Below are 21,847 nucleotides of genomic sequence, written 5' to 3'. Positions count from 1 at the left end.
CTTGGCCAAGGTAGATATGGGTAGATATGTCGAACATATGATCTTTGTTGATTGTCCAGATGCTTCAGTTATTTTGGAGAATAACTATTGGGACTTCAACCCACCAGGTCGCTCTGATGGTTGAACAGATAAACATTCCAAGGAAGCCATTCTAAAAGGTTAGAATGTGTGAGGAATAAGTATGGTTCAAGGCCGAGGCTTGTGCAATCCAAGCATAGTTTATATAATCTTGATAAAAAAAATTATCAAAATCCATCATGATGGCTAAATAATTCTTTATGCAATTAATGACAGAAATAAATTGTTACCTATTTAAATTTGAACTGAATGAAAACAAAATTGTTAATCATTATCCTTTCCGATGTTGATTAAACGACAAGATCATTATGTGCTCCCTTATGGAGTAAACAAACTTGCATAACTGGATCTATCAATGCTTGTTTACAGATGTAAACTTTGGTGAAATGGGCATGGAAGCCTGAATCACAGAAATGGAAAAGATGAATTTCCAAAAAGTTGCAGATAAATGATGAGTTATTCATGAGAATCTTTATGAATTGTTGTAGATGCTTATGATCTTGATTCGATGTGTGATGATCTTGCATAGTATATCATGTTTTTACCCTTTGACACATTGCAATACATGTATAATACACATGCAATATTTACTTTACATATTGAGTTGTTGTATATTGCTTTGGAGATGAAGTGTATATTCTATCATGCAATGATTATTATAATGAAATGCTATTGTGATAAGATGTGCAAAAAGGCCGAGGTTACATAAATGAAAAAACATGGATCTAATAATCCTTTTCAAGTGATCTATAAGTTTACTAAGACGATCTACCCATTAATAAGTGCCTTATGCCAAATGGTATGTATAAGTGATTTAAATTAAGATCAAGAACTTGCTAGTTGAAGAATTTCAATTTTGAATGCTTATCTTACTTTCAATCCTTGAACCCTAGAAATTCTATTTAATGAAGATATCGATATGGAATCAAACTAATGATATGGTGAGTGCCTACATGAGTACGACAAGAACATCAAATAGAATCAACTCAAATGATGCTAAGAAAACCATGAGTATGGTAAAGAGAACTCAAGTGAGTACATGTTTAATTTTATGTTACCATGCAAGTATCTTTGCAAAAACTTTAAAGTAAAAATGGATCTTGAGTTTCGATTATGATTTTGATTCTGACCCAATTGAGAAAAGAGATGATATCACAATGTTGTGTGTGTGTGTGTGTGTGTGTGTGTGTGTGTGTATGTATATGTATATATATCTATATATATACATATACATATATATATATACATATACATATATATACATATATACATATATATATACATATACATACATATATATACATATATACATATATATATACATATACATATACATATACATATATACATATATATATACATATACATATACATATACATATATATATATATATATATATACATATACATATATATATACATATATATATATACATATATATATATATATATATATATATATATATATATATATATATATATATATATATATATATATATCGTATTTGAAATATTCTTTTATTGTCTAAATTGCAGAGGTCATTGAGGACGATGAAACACAAGGGAAATGGTATGTTACATTCAAACTTTAAGAAAAATACTCCTTTATAATGTTTGTTACAATTTCAAGTTCATCAAGGACGATGAACCACAAGGGGAATGGTATGTTACATCCCAATTTTTGACCTAGCTTGAAATATAGCCATTGAGGTTCGCATGAAGTCAGTTGGCAGATTAATTTGTTATATCTAGTGAAATGGTAAGATAGTTAGTCATTATGATTTCAAGTGAAGGTGACATGTTAATTGATTGTTAATCACGAATTCATGAAATTAAGAAGATGATTAACCATTGTGATTATTTGAATAATTTATTATGATAATATAATTTCCTTGTAGGGAGCATGTCAATGGGGTGAAAGCATTGTCAAAAAAGAATTAGACAGGAGCATCACCATCACTAGTTAGATGGGTAGAGGACCTAGTGACTTGGAACAAGATACATTTGTGGGACCCGCATGAGTTATTTAAAGAAATAATTTAAATTAAATAATTAGGTTAAACTGTAAAGCATATCTCAAAGGATTTTCATTTATCTTTCATCATATTATTTTAATTAATATTTATAAATGTTCATATATGTATAAATGATTTGGCACCATTATAATTTAATAATTAATAAAGTAATGTTGCTTGTACATATAAAATTTTGATAATGTTCGAATTATAATAACATTTCAATTATTATAATTCTCGAATTATAACTTTCGAACTCTATTCTTTTCGATTTAATACTCTTTGTTTTTTAACGATAACACTTGGCATGGAAATCGATTTAATTTTTGACAATTTGAATTATATAATTATTTTCAACTTTATTTTTCTTTTAAAGATTTGATTTGATTGGCATTCGAATGGGTTCTTGTAATCATAGGAAGCCAAATAGTCAAACTTTTCTTTTTAATAGTCTCATACTCAAGATCGATTCATTATTTTCCTTCTCCATGTTAATCCTTGCTAGCAGTAGCTCTCAGCAATACTAAGTACCGAATTCGATAACCTTCTCTGCACACAAAGCTGTCACCAATTCTACCATCTCAACCTTTGTTATGGGTCACAGGATAGAAAGATAAGACAAATACCTAGCAACAGAGCAAGCGGATAGCAATAGAGGAGTCACGTAAGGCATCTAACATTTCATGTTTTGTTTCTTGTATTTTAACCACTGAGTTTGTATCATATCCCAATATGTCATATTGCAATTTATGTTTAAAATTGTTGAGTTTGTAGCCTAAGTACAGAATACCTCTTCCATATTGCAACTCATGCTTTCATTATTCCTTTTTAAAATCAGTTGAACTTCTCCATAATCTATGTTTTAGTTTAAAGTATCAACCTTTGAATATGCCATAGAACCTTGAATAATAACTTTGATCATAATTTAATACAATCATCTTTGTCTGGTAAATATATATATTTCACACCAAAGAATTCACTAGTGAAATGCCATTAAAAGTGAAGAGGTGTAAAGCAAAAGTAGTGGATAAAAACTCACTACATAATGATAGGTTAGAGAATAAATTAAACATGTTCCATCTCTTTTCTTTTTCGATTTAGTATTCCTCCATAGCCGGCTAGGTATAGTAGTTTGTGATTAATATATAATACTAGTTGTTGGTTTTCTGAACTGCATCAGAGATCAATATTCGAGTAACCTTGAGAATATATTATTTATAAATTCAAATGGCAGATGTTTATTACTTGATTGCTTTTATAAATCAACATCAATGCACATGCTATCACAATTTTTTCGAACAAATCCAAAATACTATTAACATCGAGGAATTCACCGACAGAGAAGCCATGAAATGGTGAAGAGGTGGAGTTAATCTGCAAGAAAACGGAAGAGAAATCAGATATGATTAAATTAATTAATTAAACATTCAAATTTGAAATCTTTAAAAAACATAATTATGTAATCATAGATTGTGAAATGTTGAATGTATGTAATCTTCTTGAATAATTGACAGAGTTGTCTGCTTTGAGAGTTCTGAATACTTGGGATTCACCCAACTGTGTAGCCAAGGAGATGGGTGATGAGGTGAGAGAAAGGAATCATTAATAATATGAATCAGTATCAAATATGACCGAACAACGTTTATCATTTTCAATATGAATCAATTAATAGCTCATGCATATTTCTATTATTGTGATCTCCTGCTACCAAATCGTATGGTGAGTTAATTACCAGAAAGCCCAATGGTTGGCAAGATGTCCCCTGTCTATTTCGGGTAGGGAGGGCATTTCTCGTTAGAGATCATGTGGGGATAAGATTTGATCCGAGGTTGGGTGGTTAAGCCCTTAACAATGTTTCACCTCTCCCCAAGATGTCTGTCGTGAGTCAGACAGAGATACGCTATGCAGTCAATTGTTTAACTAGAAAAAGGTAATATCACTTTTATTTATGAGGTAAGATTAAATTGAGTTATTTAATTGTTACTGTTATTTTACACCTAGATATAAGAGATAGATTCATGGATTGTTTTTCATTTATATGAATATCGAATATAAGCATATTTCTAAGCTTGAGATACTGTCACAGTTAAGTAATCGGAAGGAAAGGAATATGAAGCCCTAATTGATTAAGAGATGACTAGAACCCTAAATGATATAGTGGTATTGGAAGCCTTAATTGAATCCATGGTATTGGAAGCCCTATTTGAATCAGTGGCATTGGAAGCCCTAATTAAATCTATGGTAGCGGAAGCCCTAATTGATATAGAAGCCCTAAATGAACCGATGGTAAATGATGCCCTAATTGATATAGATTTATGTGATGCCCTAATTCAAAATAGTGTGGTATTTAATTGAAATTATCATTTGATTTTAAGATAGCAGTTTTTTAAGATGATAGTCGTCATGTGAAATTGTTATAGTGTATTTGTGGACTAACCCAGGTGGGTACAAAAACATCCTTAGTTTGATTTCAATCTCAATTTTCCAAAGTATGTGGTTTTCAATTTCTATAGTAATTTCATTTGATGGTATTTCAAGTTTTAGTTAAGAAATTTTGTTTAACTAACTTTTAATAGTAAATCTTATTCACACGAACATGAATGATATAACTGTCTTCCTATGAAACGAAGTAGTAACTGTATTTTTTTAGTATGTTAGATGTTAATTTAGACTTGGGAAATCCATATGTTACATATACCACATGGAGTCACGATTATGAATGGTTGTGACCCCCCACATGGAGTCACGATTATGAATGGTTGTGACCTCCCGTGGCACTTGCCACGGGGAGTCACACCCATTCATAATCGTGACTCCCCTTAATTAAAACCAATGAAGACTAATGCACTAAGACTGCCGATTCAGATTAGTTAAGGACACTTGTAATACAAAATGATGGATGCTAATATCTATATATATATATATATGTTCGTTTATCATTATTCATGATACAAATGCTTCAATCCAATGAAGCTATATTCTTAACAGTAGTCAATGACAAATTTCTATGAAGTATAAAGGTAGTGGATATTGTCAACAAAGCTGTTGCTTAATGACTGAAACTGAATTGTGATTTGATGATGGTAATGTCAACAGATGTTAGCCTTTCCATTGGCTCAAGTGCAGTGGAAAGTTATACGACATGCCTTTCATGTGGGATCATATTGTACTTGATCAATTTTTTTTTCTAGTCAAAAATGTTTTTAAGAATCGCTTCTATGTCCATTGCCAAAGCCTCTTTCTTCTTACTAGCAATTTTCTGTTATATCTGTTCATGTGGGCACATCGATGATGTATCCATCGAAGCAAAATAGTTATTAATTGTTACATAAGGACTAGTTACTATTATGCTAGTGATCAACGTCAGAACTAAGTGCTGTTGAGTAGTTCTAATTCTAAATTCTCGTCATCCTCTGTAAAATTATTGACAAATGTGAAGGCTTTCTTTATTTAATGTTTGTTCAGCAAATTAAAGAAACTCTTGGTCGGGCAGGAAGAGAAGCTGCACAGTTAGCTGAAGCTCATGACTGATGGATCAATCCTCGGCATGAACCACAAAAGCAGATGTCAAAAAGAAAATTTGTCAAGCCAAAGAACATAGCTAACTAGTACAGAGCAGTTTGTAGCCAATTTTTTTCATTTGCGCCTACTGTCATTTGCTTATATTTGGTTCATAAAATTACACTTTATTTCTTGATCTTGTGTAATGACAGTGATTGCATTGAAATTTCGTAATTAACATTAGTGAGCAGAGTATTGGAGCTCTGGGAGCATATCAAGAATAATGTAAGAATTTTGGTGCATGTCTGCATAGACTTCTATTACTAATCTAGTAATCTATTTTACAAATCTTCATCCTCCACGATTGTCCTGATCAATGCATTTGAATGATTTTTCTCGTCATTGATGGGATTCCAAAACATTCTGTTTTGCAAGCTAAAAATGCCTTTATATTAATTAGTGTGTCTACTGTTAAAACTCTGCCTATTCAACATGTTTAAAATAATTTGACACTTAATCTTCTACAGCTGCTCTTGGACTTCGTTTTTCTCTTTTGTCTATTCTATACTCATTTCTATCACTAATGAAATATCCTAGCTAGTTGAATTTACAAATTTACCATTATTTTTATTCAAACAAACTGAATTACAATGAAATTGCAATAACTTAACAAGTTCTGATCTAAAAGTGATTGATCACATGCAGAGTTTTGAAGGTGAACTGATTCTACTGTGGCTGCGATTTCTGAGATAGCCACAATTCCCAAAATGAGCTCTGCTGCCGCCTTGAGACAGGGGCTTTTGAAATTAGCCATGTTAATGTCTGGACCTTCTTCAAATCGCTACTGTACTTTGTGTGCTGCCAGATAACTATCTCTCCCTCCTTGTTTTTGACCTTTCCTGCTATGCAAAACACTGGATGTTTGTTTCAGACCTGTTACTACACAAACTTTGGGGTCTCGTCCCGAAGCAATTTCTTACCAGGGTTTGCATCCCGGAAGATGTCAATGCAACTACAGAGAGAATCAATAAAAAATCAAGTTTTCCCGAATGAAAGGACTTCTTCCATATGATAACTCATATAGACTCCAGCAGCTCTAAAAAGAAGATTTTCTCATTCTTTCTCTCCACCATTCGACTGAAACAACACTTTCTAATTCTGTTTCCCACTGCCTTGCCAAGAACTTAGAAGCCAAGAAGATATAGTCGTCCACATTTCCCAGCTGGCCCCACATCAATGACTGAATGATAGGCGCTTAAGTAATACAGATGATTAAATAGGTTATAAATAATATAAGCTTGGTCAACTATTTAATTATTTGTCATTCCCATTGGATTTCTAGCCTCAGGGAACAAAAAAGGCTAGGTGTCCATTGTTGTTGGCTAGGATGCAGAAGGGGACATGACAACTAAATATACCCTCATACATTCAGATAATAATGCATACATTCAGGGAATAATTTGAAAAGTGGACAGTTTAAATGAGTTATTTGATGAAACAATACTTTAGAAAATTGAAGTTCCTAATGATATAAAATTATGGCTTTTCAACTTTAGAAAGAACTCAATCATTCATTCACTGAAAATAGTTACCGTCCGAATCTGTTACAGCTTACAAGTGTACTTTGTCCAACAGTAGAAATAAGTGCTACCTGAAACGGAACTGTTACAACCTGCAAGTGTACTTTCTTGAGTCTTTTAATCTAGATCAATGAATATGGAACACTTGAATGCAAAATTCTAATCATTATGTCGTCAGTGTTCATTGTGAGAGGATGATCCTCAATAATGTTGGGATTGGTAACATCACACTTTGGTATTTGCAACAAAAGAACCAAGCTCGGCCCGCAGATCACTTTAGGCCTTTTTGAACTCGAGTTTAGCATGGTAAAAAGACTCAAGGATAAGGATATGGGGTGAGAAGTTTGCATAGAGAATCATGGATTCAATTTATAGGGAGTTGAAAGGGTGCAAGAAGGTAGCAACGCATTGGAATCTCTATATACATGCTTAAGGATGATGTATCTGAAAGTTGGACTAAAAAATTCTGATATGGGGAGAGCCCAACAATCGCCATTCCCCAGCACCAAGTCCAAGGGAAGAGTACGGCCTGAAGATCTGAAAATTCCAAATGTGCTGAACATATGGGCAGAACCAAGTGCATGCTTAATGGTCTCTTTGTTAGCACAGAACGGGCAGGCAGGAGAAGCGGAAATGAAGGAGTCACCGACAGGAACTTTAACATAAGCAACTTTTGAAGCAATCAACTATGATTATGCATGTCATTCAGACTTTCAAGTTAAAGAGCTCAATTTTTTCCATCTCAATCTACTGAACTTACAAAAACATACAGATGGTTTAGTTATTGACAAAGTAATTTTGCATTCTACTTTCAAATAAATGTGTTCCAGGTAGTTCAGTTCAAAATCTTGTCTCTTATCCTTCAATCATTTTAAGGTTCATCCGAAGCTGTTAAAGTTTTTGATAAAAGAAGCAGTAACAGGGTGTTGGCCCATGGTACAAAAGAGACAAGTCCAAAGGGCAGACACTAGATACAATTAACAGCACATTAATTGCACCTAGTGACCATCATCAAGAGAGAACAACTTCTCAGGTCTCACTCTGTCAAAAATAAAGGTGCGGATATGACTCAAACACCAACCATAGTCAGCACTGTCAAAGATCATCACGTGACAAGCCCCCATAATAGCTGCAATATTAAACCAAAAGCAATCACCAACGACCTGAGTGAACCCTTCAAAACTTCTGGCCAATACCCGATCACAAGAGGAAATGAAACCCAGAGGATGATGCAAAATCATTCCCAAAAGACCCAGCGCCCATACTCAGACATCAAATAGCCAATCCTGCAATCTCTGACAAACCAAGGGTCCAAAAAATAGCTAGACCACCATTTCAGGAGAACATTCACAAGGATCTTCCAACCCGCTGCAAACTCCCTTCCCACCTCTATAGTGAAAGGATCCACCTCAATAGAAGCAGGGAGAAGAAAGATCACAAGATTTAGGCCTAGGAAGAGACACTTCCTGCCATCAAGACCATTACCAGTGGTAGCCATACTACACTCTCCCTTAATTGGAATAACCTTCATCTTCCAAATCACGAATCTGAACTCCGCCTCTATAGGAGACAGCTCCACGATCCAAGAAGCCATGACAGAGACTGAAAAATTTCAAGCATGCCTCCAAAGAACCAATCCTTTATCCGTAGCCAAAAAGTACAAGAAAACCTTCTGAACCAGCAACAAACTGCCCAATAAAGGGGAAAACCAAGCCTGAGACATATGCTCAAAAGCACATATCCACTCATCAAACAAGTCAACACCCATCCTGAGCAAAAGGTTGCGATTCTCCACATAAGTAGACCACTCATCCTGAACCCAATGCCTGGAGAAATCAAGCCTAGCAGAATCATCCCAAAAGAGCTTCAGACCAACCCATAAGAGTGAGCCACACTTAGGGCCAACATCACTCTTATCCACACATGAATAAGAATCCCAGGACCTCCAAGACTGTATAACAACCACAATAATTATAGCAACATCCCAATATTGCTGCTACCATCTCTTAAAAAAAGAGTGGAACTTCTTGCAGCTAGCATCAGTGACAAAGTGGTACAACCCTGTGGCAGATTTCCATCCTAGCTCACCTTGAGCCAAAGAAAGGAACACCAATCCCTTAACAATAACACAACACCACCTTATTGTCATCAGCATATCTAGCAGCATCGCTTGAGCACTAAACAATGGGGGGCCATAATCTAGGACCCAAGATATGCTTCCAAAAATCACCTCTGGAGTAACCCCACATCTTCTCAACAGCCCACTGCAAGTCACCATTTCCACAGGGTAAGGCAGGGCCACTGGCAGAAAATAGGACCAGATCTCTATTGCACACACCACAATCTGCAGCCTTAAACATGTGCCTAGCCACTCCCAGACCAACACAGAAGATCTTGCACGGATACACCAAGGTAGTAAGCGCAGAAAACCTGTGCACATCAACTAGAAAAGACACTCCACAACCACCACAACCACAGAGATAAGCAAAATTGTGAGCACCCAGGCCCAGTTGTGCTGAAACAAGTCAAGGCCTTGGAAAGAGGAAAATGAGGGCCATCTGTAAATCCCCCATCCAAATCTTTACAACCCACCCAACAGTTTCAAGAACCAAGATGTGAGACAAAGAACCACCCACATCATCAAAGCCCCAAACACTGAAAAACCCAGGAAGCCACCAAGAACTAGAAGCTCCAATTAAATCATTGTCAGCTGACATAGCATAGCGACCGAACCTCTCTGAAAGCAAGTCTCCACTCAGGGAAGACACCCGCAAATGGTTCCAGATCAGACCTTCCCCAACATGAGCACGCAGCCAAAGGGAATGGGAACACATAACAAAGGGCAAGCAGACGGAGAAATCCACCCAGACAGAAGACCAAGCATCCAGACGAGGAAGAAGGTACCCAAAGTGGGAAAGAAAAACAATGATCCAACTCTGTGATGCATTAGGGGCCAAAAGGACCTCATACACACAAAACCCACTAGAAATACCCAAATGCAACAAAGTAGGGGAAGAACAAATCCCCTGCTGTGCCCAATCTTTCCCAAATTGTCCAGCATCATCTTCCTCATCAGCATCTTCATCCCCCGCTCCTCTTCCAGCTCCAGGAAGCTGTTAAAATTAATAATATACTTGTCATATAGAAAATTAGAGGGAGCTAATAGGACAATCATATGAGGTTTAAGATATGCTAATGTAAATTCATCATCCACATATCAATAATGCATCATCAAAGGCAATCAAAAAGATGCCATGAATTGTACATTCAAATATTTTTATTCTATTTAAAACAATATTTATATATTAAATACCCAATTGAATTAGCAACCACAGTTTGTATTTGTCATCATCATGAGCTAGAAGCTGAAAGCTCAATTGAAAGGATGTCTCCTGTTTCTATATTTGGCTCATCTCTGATTTTGTATTATTGCTGTATGTATGTTGTATGTATCCTTATGATCTCATCTTACATGTTTTTTGATATTTGCTTCACATCATTGTGACAGTCTACTGCCGTTTGCAACATATTTACCAATGTGAAGCATGGCACTACAATCTTATGCTTGATTTTTCTTGCAATCTGGACATTATCTGCTCTGCTCTGTTATGCCCAAATAATTATCAATTATAATATTGATATCTTGCTAACTATGTATATGTATTTTACTTGGTTCTAGACATTAGATGAGGTGATTCATTTTAGATAATACTAGCAAATATAAGTTTCAAAAATGAAACAAGTTGGCACAAAAGTTTTAAGATGAAAATAGAAGTATCTTATGTATGCAAAAAGAGAAAGCAAGTATAATCAGATCTATGGCATGCCAGAAAAATGGCATTCAAGCAGAACAACATGTGTTTGTGTCATATGTCTTCTACATTGTTCACTTTCAAAGTCTATATGGTACAGAGAACACTGGATGTAGAACTAAACAATTCAAGCAGAACAGTATGTCTTTGTGTCATGATCTCTTCTACCTCATTATGCTACAGAAAAGGTCAGATAGAGGATGAACAGTCATTTCTTCAGGACAGAAAATGATGTTCTTCTGCTACTTTAGCAAGGCTAAGATGCATCACAAAAAATTTTGAAATTTACCTGTTTTTAGTTTGCCTGGCATGTTGCTGACTTCCAGTGTAAATGTAAATCCATTGTGTGCTTCAATACCATTATGAAGAGAAACGTATATCAGAAATTACCGACTCAAATGAACAAGGATAGCTCACCACTTCTGAATGGAATACTTGGTATTTTGATATCTTTTAAGGGTAACATACCTTTTATCGTTAGGATGCATGGCAGCCATCTCTGATACATATATAGAAGACTGGGAGTGTCTCCAATATGACTATCAGAAATCAAGAGTTTCCAGGACTCCGTGGAGGGTAGCTTATCACAGAAGAAATGAACAAGAGGCCATGAATAGATTTTGAAATAGGTGCAACTGGTACTAGAAGGACATTGTTGCAAGATGAAATGAAAGATTTTTCTCTACATTTCCTGAGAAGCGATAAGATAGAACATTGGAAACATTTCTAACCTTGTTGAGCTTAATTTATCTTCCAAACAACTATTTCAAATTCATTAAAGTACTACAGAAGAGAAGGAAACAAAATACCCTTCATCGAAAAACTCACAGAAATCATCTAAAAACAGCTGTTGGAAAATCGCTATGCATATGAAATGCAGCAAAATATGTTCTTATTTCTTCATCATCTTCTAGATACCTGTACCCCAAAAGGAATATTAAAAAGCTATCCAAACACATAAATCAAACATTCACTGAAAGCCAATGCATAGAAAATTAACCTAAGTAAGATGAGTTCAGCATTGGATAGAAAACCCTTACTTTATATCAAGGTTGCATGGTTACTCGTACCCACGTACCCAAGTACCGGATACACGTATCCTAAGTACTGGGTACTCAGTGGAGAGCATCATAGCTAAGGACCTTGATAAAGATTCCTGAAATTTTTGTCGGTTTTTTTCCCTTATCGGCTTGTTGTTTATCAAGCTTAATTCAAAACCTAATCAGTATGAAACTTTGATAAAATATTGATTAACAATAAACTTTTCACTGTTCAAGTCAGAAGTTTATCATTTGCAATGTCATTGTCATATGATTTATGATCTTCTTGTTCATGTTTAAAGTCTGCCTTCTCTGGTATGCATCTAATCTTTTATCATATATTATTATTACAAACATATAGCAAATCTGAAACTGAAAGCAATTTTGCAAACTTTAGTACAGTTCTTGTTTTGAAAAACCGTTGTCATGACTCATAATTTCAAATTTTCAATAAATGTAGAAGTATAGTTAAAAATAAAGTTTGACATACCCAAGTACCCCCATCCCCTATTATGAAGGCTTGTCGTACCCATACCCTAAGTACCCCAAGTACCTGCATCCCCGTGCAACCTTGCTTTATATGTACCCATTCAAAGATATCAGAAGATGGATCAACTTCCTGCAAAAGAACTTGAAGAGTCCAAAACCATACTGGTAGGCATTTGAAGAGTCCAAGAAAATACTGGTGGTCATAATTTCTATGAAAATGGAAACTTTATTTATATAAAACTGAACCATATAAAACACAAATGATAAGTTCAAATAAACAAACACACTCCTTCAACTGAACCCAAAAAAACCCGATCTAAAGTGGAAAAATAACAAATAAACATTATAAGGCATGTTCTAGTTCCCCAAATATTTTGACTGAGAGCACTAGCCATGTCGGCAGAATTGAACATGTGACCAAGTGGCCATTCTCCTTCATAAACTTTGAACCCACTGCAAACAGAAAAGACAAAAATACAATCTGCTGCTCTGTTAATGTTGAAATTTTATCAATGGAGGGTATAAATAAATAAAACATTCATGAAATAGTCAAGTTTAAATTCACCTTACTAAATCAGACCTTGCCCAAGTTTTACTAAGAAAAATGATGGATACACGGCAATTTGATTCTTAAATGGTAAAAATGGTTATTTTACCTTGAGCACCACAGCTAGAAATATCAGTAGTTGAGTCAATACTACTGACTGAAACATTAAGGCGAGTGCAGTCCTTCTATAGGACATCTGTGAAAATTAATCATACCAGAAAAAAAATTCTGGTGGGTACAGTAAAAGGGATAAAGGCAGAAGACTGAGCACGCTCAAGTTGCATCTTCTCACTGTACTCAGGATGCACTGAATTCAACATGATCTGCAGGAAAACTCTCAAGGCAAAATAGCTACTGCAACGAGATAAGGGAAATTGCAGAGTACAAGATAAGGACAGACAACAAATGCACATTTAGCATTTTAGAGACTTCAAATTAATAATATCCATCCTTGGAGATAGATGCTTTTTAAAATTTTGGTTTTAAAAATTAATTTTCTGCAAACTCTTTTTCCTAATATATAGCAGGCATAGAAGTTGAAAACAGTAAAATTCTCTTAGTCATACAGACATTTTTATAAGTTTTTTTACTGTGCCTAATGGATGCAACAGTTTTCCTGACCACGGCAGAAACTAACAAGCCGTACAATGTCAATATTTCAGTGTGATCAAATAAATTAATAACTTTTAAAGAAGAATAATGTTGAACACAGAAACTCTTCAATCTAGCAAAATTACAATGATATTAAAGCATGAGAAGAATCTCTCACCCTTAGACATTGTGCTATCATATGAACAAAATATTACTGTGGCTCAATCTTAAAAGTCAAAGATTCAACTGGCTTTTCAAAGGAGCAGGGTATAAAACCGGTATCTAAAAACAAGTTTTCTGTTCTCACTCTATATTCAATAGGGCCACCTGTTTTTCCTAAGGACTCTGGTCTCCAGTTTACCCACTTTTCCTTAATTTCAAGTGGAAATAATTATTACCTAACCAAAGGTGATCTAGATGGAGTCTATGTGATTGCATGATTTGGCAACCTTTAAAACTAATGTCAAACCCAACACTAGGAATTTCCACCTCATTGATTATCCCAAATTTCACCATCCTCTTAGGCATTTAAAGATCGATTTATGGCATGAGGGCAACATCACAAACAGGAATAGAACAAGGGATCATCAAGGAATGTTGAAATGAAGTAAAATTTGAGAAAATCATATTCTGGGAGAAATTCCTGATGCTAAGGATTTTCCCCAATGTAAATTCCTGACGCTCAGAATTTTCCACCCCCTTTTCCCCTTTTTGTTTTTTCACCAAGATATATTTTACGCAAGCGTTGGGGTAGAGGAGGTTAAGTTAGGATGGAATTGAGCAACAAGGATGAAGTTTGGAAGGTTTTGAGACAAAGATGGGCTACAACATGTTCAGTGAAAATTCCTGATGTTATGGATTTTCCCTAGTGGAAATTCCTGAAGCAAAGGATTTTCCACCAGCCAACTCTCATTCTCTATAATCACTAGAACTGCCCACCATGAATTATTCTCGCAGCCCACGGATGGAAATTAAAAGATTTTTGATGCTAGTGCTTTAAATTTCGCAATTAAATTTAAAAATCTGGGCATTATCACCACTGAAATTGCTAGCCTTTGATGATTTAGAAAAGGGAAATCTGAATTACTTCAAGACATATTGAATGGGCAGATTAGCGAGTTGTGAGAGATATGAATTTAAATGCTAAGTGGAATAAATTTTGTTTATTATTGATGTGATTTTATTTTTCAGATTTTTTTTCACCAACTTTATGCTTTTCTCTTTTGTTTTGCAAGGTAAATTCAAGGAGGAATGAATTGAAATTCGTTCTTGGAAAATTAGAGCATTGTTGGTGCACATACCCTCTATTGTCACGCCAACAGAAATTGAGGCCAAGTAGAAGCTAAAAGGAGAAGCTAGAGGGCAAGGTGATGATTGAGGCCTCAAAACTTCAAAAGGATACTACAAGAAGATGGCTCAAGCCTAAGGACTCAAGTGAGGAGGAAAGATTCGTGTTTAAGCTATCAACTTGCAAAGTCAGATTGAACTTAAAAGCAAATTTAGGAAAGCACAAAAGATCCAGCTACATGAGGACATATTCAAGAAGAGTCAAGAACAATCAAGTTCACAAGTTCAAGAAGATGCAAGTAATTCAAGTCAATTCCAAGAGGAAATTTCAAAGGATAGAAAAATCTCAAACACTGAGAAATATTTGCAATTTTAACAAACATCTTCTAAAGCCAAGACATCAAGCAAAGGATAAGGATGATGAGGTGGCAATTGTTTGTCTCCTCCGATTGGAAATTTTTAATTTCAAGCATAGTTAATCACAGCATGCCAAGTGTCCTATTTTCTCATTGGATGGAAAAATCATTGTAATTTTCTTATTGGCTTGTGAATTAGTGCCTTCATATGATTGGTTGTAAATTTGGCAACCCTAGTTAGGGTTTGTGGGTTGAAATCTTGGCTCTTGATCTTGAATCAATCTTGGCCCTTCATTGTAATGGAACTACTAAAAAAGGCCAAGGCCTTCTCATTTGTATTAGAATAGAGGAGATAAAGGAGATTTGCTTAGAGATTGAAGGTAGTATAGAGCTAGAGTGGAGTAGGATAGCTAAGGGAGAGACTTGATCAAATTGTTGTTATGATGCTATCAAAGTAATAGATAGTCATTGTTGGCTTTTCATGGTGAGTTACTTGTTATTGCTTTAAATTGTTGCATGGCTTCCTCAATCTTTCACTTGGAATAGACTTATTTTCATGTTGAATTGGTTTAGTTGATTGGAAGTTGTTGTGGATGTTTACTTGTTTGACTCGAACAAATCCAGGCCACTTGCCTCTTGCTGATGGTAAGGGTGCCTTGTGTGGTAAGCCGATGATTAAATGCACTTAACTTCAATTGATGTTGAATCTTTAGTTTGCATCAATTTGATGGGATTGGAGAGAAGACATTGATTTGAAAATCATTCGAGTGTTCCTTACAAGCTTGCACTAGGTGGGTGGAGCAGCTCGTGAGATTACATCTAATAGAGTCCAAGTTCATCCATAATTCCTTGCATTCATAGTTAGGAGCAGGAATAGAAATAGAAGTTATAAGTTGGAGTTGGAGTGGGAAATTCAGAAAATCAGAGCCTATAGTTTCATTGCACATTATGAAGCTAAATCTTTATGACTGTAAGAGTTGATACCTGTTGAAAGAATAGCATAAGTCCCTTCATGATAACCAGCATATCACATCATTAACTGAGTGAAGTTCACAATTAAGAAAATGTCTTGATGTCATTGCATAATCTTACTTTGCAAGCTTAGCATGAGGGATGACCTTATATCAAGAGAGGATTGAGTATTTGGTGTTTCTCCTGAAAATATTAAGTATTTGATTCTGCATGTTGTAGTAGAACAAAACTCACATCAACAAGAGGTTTATTTACAGTTTCCAATTGTAATCCTAGCTGCAACAATGTTTTGATACCATAAACATTACATTTTGAGTCCGTAAAACTTTAAGAATTTGGCATCAAGTATCCAAACGAAAACATGGCAGTTGCCACACTAGAAAAGAAAAACTCTACCCAGAATAAACATACATAAATTTGAGTCAATAAACCTCAGAAATTCGGCTTCAACTATCCAACCAAAATCATGGCAGTTGCCACACTAGAAAGGAAACAAAACCAAAACATGAATAAATTTGAAGAGGCTTTAGCAATCATTTGAAAAACAGTTCTGAAGGTTACAAAATGCTTCCATCACACCAAGCAGCAACTTCTGAGAATTTTCAGAGCTATTTATTTTTACTTACCTCTTTTGAATAGTCTTTCCTTGCACCATCAGAAAGAGGTTCAAAATAGGCATTCAAAACTTCCTGTAGAGAAACATTCCATGATAGCATAAAAGATGCCTACTGACTTGGTGTATTTGCCTTTTATTTGCCTTGCCAGTATCCTCTTTTGGATTAAGCAAAAAGAATAGATATGTAATTCACAAAAGTCTGCATGCAACAGCTTCATCCATTAAAAAACCCTTGCGCAACATCTTATCAACAAGTGCTTTTGCTTCCATTGTCTTCTCCTGTTTAAAAAGTTCTCTAGTTAACAGAGAATATGTTTCAACACTAGGCTGAGAGCCTCTCTCCTCCATCCTCTCTAGCAGCTTCAAGCAAACATCAATTGCACCTTCTTTGAGAAACCCATCAATCAGCACAGTCCATATAATTTCATCAGAACTAAAACTGCTGATGATAACATCATCAAAAAAAATATCTGCATTTGTTTCCTTTCCTTCCCTATAGAGACCACTAAGCACTCTGTTGCATATGGATAAACTAAGTTCAAACCCATATTCAACCATCGATTCTAAAATCTTCAAGGCATGTACGAAATTCCCTTCTTGGCAATACCCCATTGCAAGAGAGACATATATTGATCCATTGGGAACCAAGCCTCTTTCTAGCATACTTTGGATCAGCTTGTTTGCCTCATTCAATCTTTCTGCTTTGCATAATCCAGCTACCAAAACAGCATAGGTACCAGTAGTAGGTTGGCAATCCTTTTCTACCAATTTATCAATAAGCATGCTAGGAAGATGAATCTCATTTCCTTTAGGGTGCATGCCAAGTGTTGCCTGTTCTTTGGCAATGCTTTTTGCCACCCCCTTAAGCCCAGTCATCAGTAAATGGTAAGTCAAATGATCAGGCTCACACTTATTAATTATCATTCTTCTCAGAATTTCAAAAGCATGATCAATTTCACCTGCTTGAACATTTGTATCAATGAGAGTGTTATACGTTACTTGATCTGGTTCTAGTCCTTTTTCCTCCATTTCTCCAAGAAGCAATTCTGCTTCTACTGTTTTTCCTTCTCTGCAATGGCCATAAATAAGAGCACTATATGTGTGGGCATCCGGTTCACACTCACAACTTTTCATTTCCTCAAAAAGCTTAAATGCTTGATCCATCTTATCTTCTTTACAAAACGCATGGATCAGGGTTGTGTAGGTATACACAGTGGGAAACACCCCATTCTCCACCATTTTGTGAAACAAATTGTCTGCCTCAGAAAGCTTACGGTCCTTGCATAGTGCATTAATGAGTGCATTGTAAGTATCAGCATTTGGTTCACAACCATTTTTCTTCATCTGGGCTATTAACTTGAGGCCTTTGTGGACTTTGCCATGCTTACAGTAGCCATCAATCAATGCAGTATAAGTTACTTCATTTGGTATCAAGCCTTTCTCAGATAAATTAACAAATAAATCATAGGCCCGATCCAACATCGCCTTCCTACAAAGTCCTTTAATCAGCTCAGTATATGTGTAGAGGTTAGGTTCACATCCACTTTTCTGCATCATGTCAAGTAGCCTAAATGCATTTTGAATGTTTCCAGTTTTGCAATAGCCATCAATTAGTGTGTTAAATGTGACAGTCGTAGGAGACAAACCCATTTTGGACATTCTATCAAAAAGCAACATGGCCTTATGCATTCCGTCTTCCTTGCATCGTCCGTCAATGAGTTCATTGAATGTTTGAGTATTTGCTTTACAACCACTCTTCTCCATTTTTTCTAGAAGCTCAAATGCAGTATTGACCTTATTTGTTTTGCACAGGCCATTAATAAGAGCATTGTAAGTGACCACATTAGGCTTTACGCCTTGTTTTAATATGTTATCAAATAATTTGATTGCCTCGTCCAGCCTATCTGCTTTGCATAAGTTATTGATCAATGTAGTATAAGTATGAATGTTAGGTTGGCATCCTCTCTCGACCATGCACTTCATTAAAACGCGTGCCTCCTGCAACTGTCCTCTTTCACAAAGAACTGTAATAGGCAGAGTATAGGTATGAACTGTAGGCTCGCATCCACTCTGTACCATCTCAGCCAACAGTTGAAAAGCCTCTTGTATTCTACCCACAGTGAAGAGACCATTTATAAGATTAGTATAAGTGACAGAATTGGGAGCAGAAGCTTCGTCTTTCTGCATTTTGCGAAAAACCCTGAATGCTTGATCCACATTGCCATTCCTGCAATGACCGAGGACGAAGGAGGTGTAGGTAAAAGTGTTAGCATACCATCCTTCCTGAAGAAACTTTCCCAACACAAGCTGGGCCTGTTGTACCATACCGTGCTTGCACAGGGTATTTATCATAGTATTGAATGTCATAGGGACTAGCTTAATTCCACTCTTAAGCATATCCTCATAAACACCTTGTGCTGCAGTGACCATATCTAGCCTTGCCAGCATGACTAAAAGAGAATTATAAGCGAGGAGAGAAAGCTTGAAATTACCTTGGTTGTGCAACGAAAACAAGAAATCCATAGCCCTTTTCATTTCCTCCGCTTCGGTACACCCCTTGATCATGGATATTCTCAAATTCTCTGCCTTGCCCATTTCCCTCTCCCTTAAGAGCATCCTCAGCACGGTCACATGACAATTCACACTATGCTTGTATCCAGGCCGCTGTCGCTGCATCCAGTAAAAGAACTGCAGGGCAGAGCTTGGATTGTAATTGCTCCGAATTTCCAAAACCTTCTGTATATCTCCGGGGGTTAATCTCAAGCTTAACTTTTTTAAAACACTGGCACTCTCATTGTTTTGCCACCCATTTTGGCAGATTATTTTACAAACTTGCTGCACTAGATCACGATTCGACATTGTATCTTCCTTCTCACTTCCACTAATATATCTATTTCCATTTCCATTTTCATTTATATTCAAAGAAACAGATGAGTACTGCTTCTTCCCAGAAAAAGCACACGCAGGAGAATGTAAAAACTGTATACTTACATTTGATGATAGGAACCTCCGAAAAAAGAATGACTTTTTGGCTGCGAGGAGCACACATATCCACATTGACATCGACATAACATTTTCATTTGTTTGTATTTCAAACAAAATGGACAGCCAGGGAAAACCCTAGTTCTCGCTTCTCAGCAACGAAACGGGCTTAATTTTTTATCATCTCCCATCAATGGTTTTTTTTCGTATATATTCATTTCAATGAATCTGTTTGAATTCCGTGCCTCCTCCAGCGCTGCGCCTTCTCCTTCTCATTGCGTTTCTCCCAGAGAAGATCATGTCTGAACCTTATTCATTCAACATAGCAGGTGATGGAAAGATGAAGACTTAACTCCAGTTCCAATTCGCTCAACCAATACTTTGCGTTTGGACCAGCCGCTCTTTATGTTTGTTCCGGCATCGGATTGAAGGGTGCAAATTTATTTTGTCAAGCGCTCTCTCGAATCTGCAGTTTGTCTTTTTGAGAATGGACTTTTGGTCCCTGTGAAGTTGAAAAGTGTTTAAAGAATTTGGGAGAGATCAAATTGATAAGTCGGAGATAATTTTCACATAAGTTAGATCAAATTGATAAATAGGAGGTAATTTCCACAGCAAGTCAATTTGTGATATAGAGATCAAATTGATAAGTAGAAGATAATTTCCACAGCAAGTCAAATTGTGATATTGCTATCAAAATTTAACTGTGTGAATTTTGAGTCAAACTCAGTGACCCATATTTCATGCGTAGTCAAATTGTGATATTGCTATCAAGATTTAACTATACGATTTTTGAGTCAAACTCATTGACCCATGTTTCATGAGTAGTGATTTAACATGAATCCATCTATCATGAGAATAAATGGAACACTTAGCACTCATTGGATCTAGGTGATGCTCATATGGGGGAAGCACCAGGACTTCCTGAGAGGTCACTCATTCCAATACTACTACACCCTAAGCACGCTTAACTATGGAGTTTCCTCCATGGTTAAACTCAAAGCTTGCAACCCCATTTGCAAAACCTTCACCAAGTGTTGTGCCTTATGAACCATTCATTATAAAGCCCCTTAAGCTCATCAATTGATAAGTAGGAGATAATATCCACAGCAAGTCAAATTGTGATATTGCTATTATGATTTAACTGTGTGATTTTTTAATCAAACTCATTGACCCATGTTTCATGAGTAGTGATTCAACATGAATCCATCTCTCATGAGAATAAATGGAACACTTAGCACTCATTGGATATAGGTGATGCTCACAGGGGTGAAGCACCAAGACTTCCTAGGAGATCACCCATCCCACTACTACTCCAGCCTGAGCGCAGTTTCCTCCATGATCAAATTTTCTTGAATAACATATAGCTGCAGCTTTCATAAAAGAATTATATTTTTATAATAATAAAAAATTAACAATCATATTTTATATTATTTTAATGAAATCATAATTTTTTAGTCAAGACTTATGTTTCCACCTCCTTTATGTCTATTATTTTGTTTGTGAAGTTGTGAATCTATAGCTTTAACTATAGTGTTTACTAAAATTCATTATTTAAATTGAATTTTATATTATTCAAAAAAAAAATTGATTGGTTGATTTTTTTTTGCTAGTGGTTTTAATTGATTTTAGTGACTAAAATTACAAATATTTGAAACCATAATAATGTGACATTGATGTTGAGTTAGTACAAACATGTATGTTGTACGATCTTTGAAATGGTAGCTAGTGGCCACTATTTTTTTGCCATTTAGAAGCTTTTAAAAACTACCTTATGTATGGTGGGCTTGATTTATAGTTGCAAGAAGCTATACACATTTTTCAAAAGAACCTTGTTTTTTATGGTTGCTTGACTCCCAAAAGCTTCTTAGTTTCCAATTTACAGATTTGTTAGTTCTCCTTTTTCTTTTTTATTTCACGCTAGGTTTTTCAATTTCCCAGTTTACAAATTAATATGCATATTGAGTGACCTGGTGAAACTGGT

At 35.6% G+C, this 21,847-nt stretch overlaps 1 protein-coding gene across 4 annotated transcripts; it reads right to left on the bottom strand.

The window, feature by feature from the left end:
• Positions 1 to 3,103: 3,103 nt before the first annotated feature.
• On the bottom strand, positions 3,104 to 20,371 carry LOC149528619 (uncharacterized). 4 transcript variants are annotated; one of them, XM_089808520.1, is made up of 6 exons: positions 16,895 to 20,371; positions 12,027 to 12,645; positions 11,815 to 11,904; positions 11,455 to 11,677; positions 11,276 to 11,335; positions 3,104 to 3,467 (listed from the first exon to the last, which is right to left on the bottom strand). In XM_089808520.1, the coding sequence occupies exon 1, from the start codon at positions 19,951 to 19,953 to the stop codon at positions 17,074 to 17,076; it is 2,880 nt and encodes a 959-aa protein (XP_089664646.1). In that variant the 5' UTR covers positions 19,954 to 20,371; the 3' UTR covers positions 3,104 to 3,467; positions 11,276 to 11,335; positions 11,455 to 11,677; positions 11,815 to 11,904; positions 12,027 to 12,645; positions 16,895 to 17,073. The 4 variants fall into 4 exon arrangements, with proteins under 4 accessions (XP_089664646.1, XP_089664644.1, XP_089664645.1 ...); XM_089808518.1 differs by lacking the exon at positions 12,027 to 12,645 and having other exon boundaries at positions 11,796 to 11,904; XM_089808519.1 differs by lacking the exon at positions 12,027 to 12,645.
• Positions 20,372 to 21,847: the final 1,476 nt, after the last annotated feature.

The sequence above is a fragment of the Cupressus sempervirens genome, chromosome 11 (genome assembly GCF_028749045.1).
Source record: "Cupressus sempervirens isolate cs-2001-9-10 chromosome 11, ASM2874904v1, whole genome shotgun sequence".
Lineage (NCBI taxonomy): Eukaryota > Viridiplantae > Streptophyta > Pinopsida > Cupressales > Cupressaceae > Cupressus > Cupressus sempervirens.
Note: the sequence above shows the minus strand (reverse complement) of the source record. Positions and strands in the feature narration are given on the sequence as shown.

Excerpts from the sequence above, each read along its gene's own strand:
- LOC149528619 (XM_089808520.1), bottom strand. The coding sequence starts at position 19,953 with ATGTCGATGTCAATGTGGATATGTGTGCTCCTCGCAGCCAAAAAGTCA.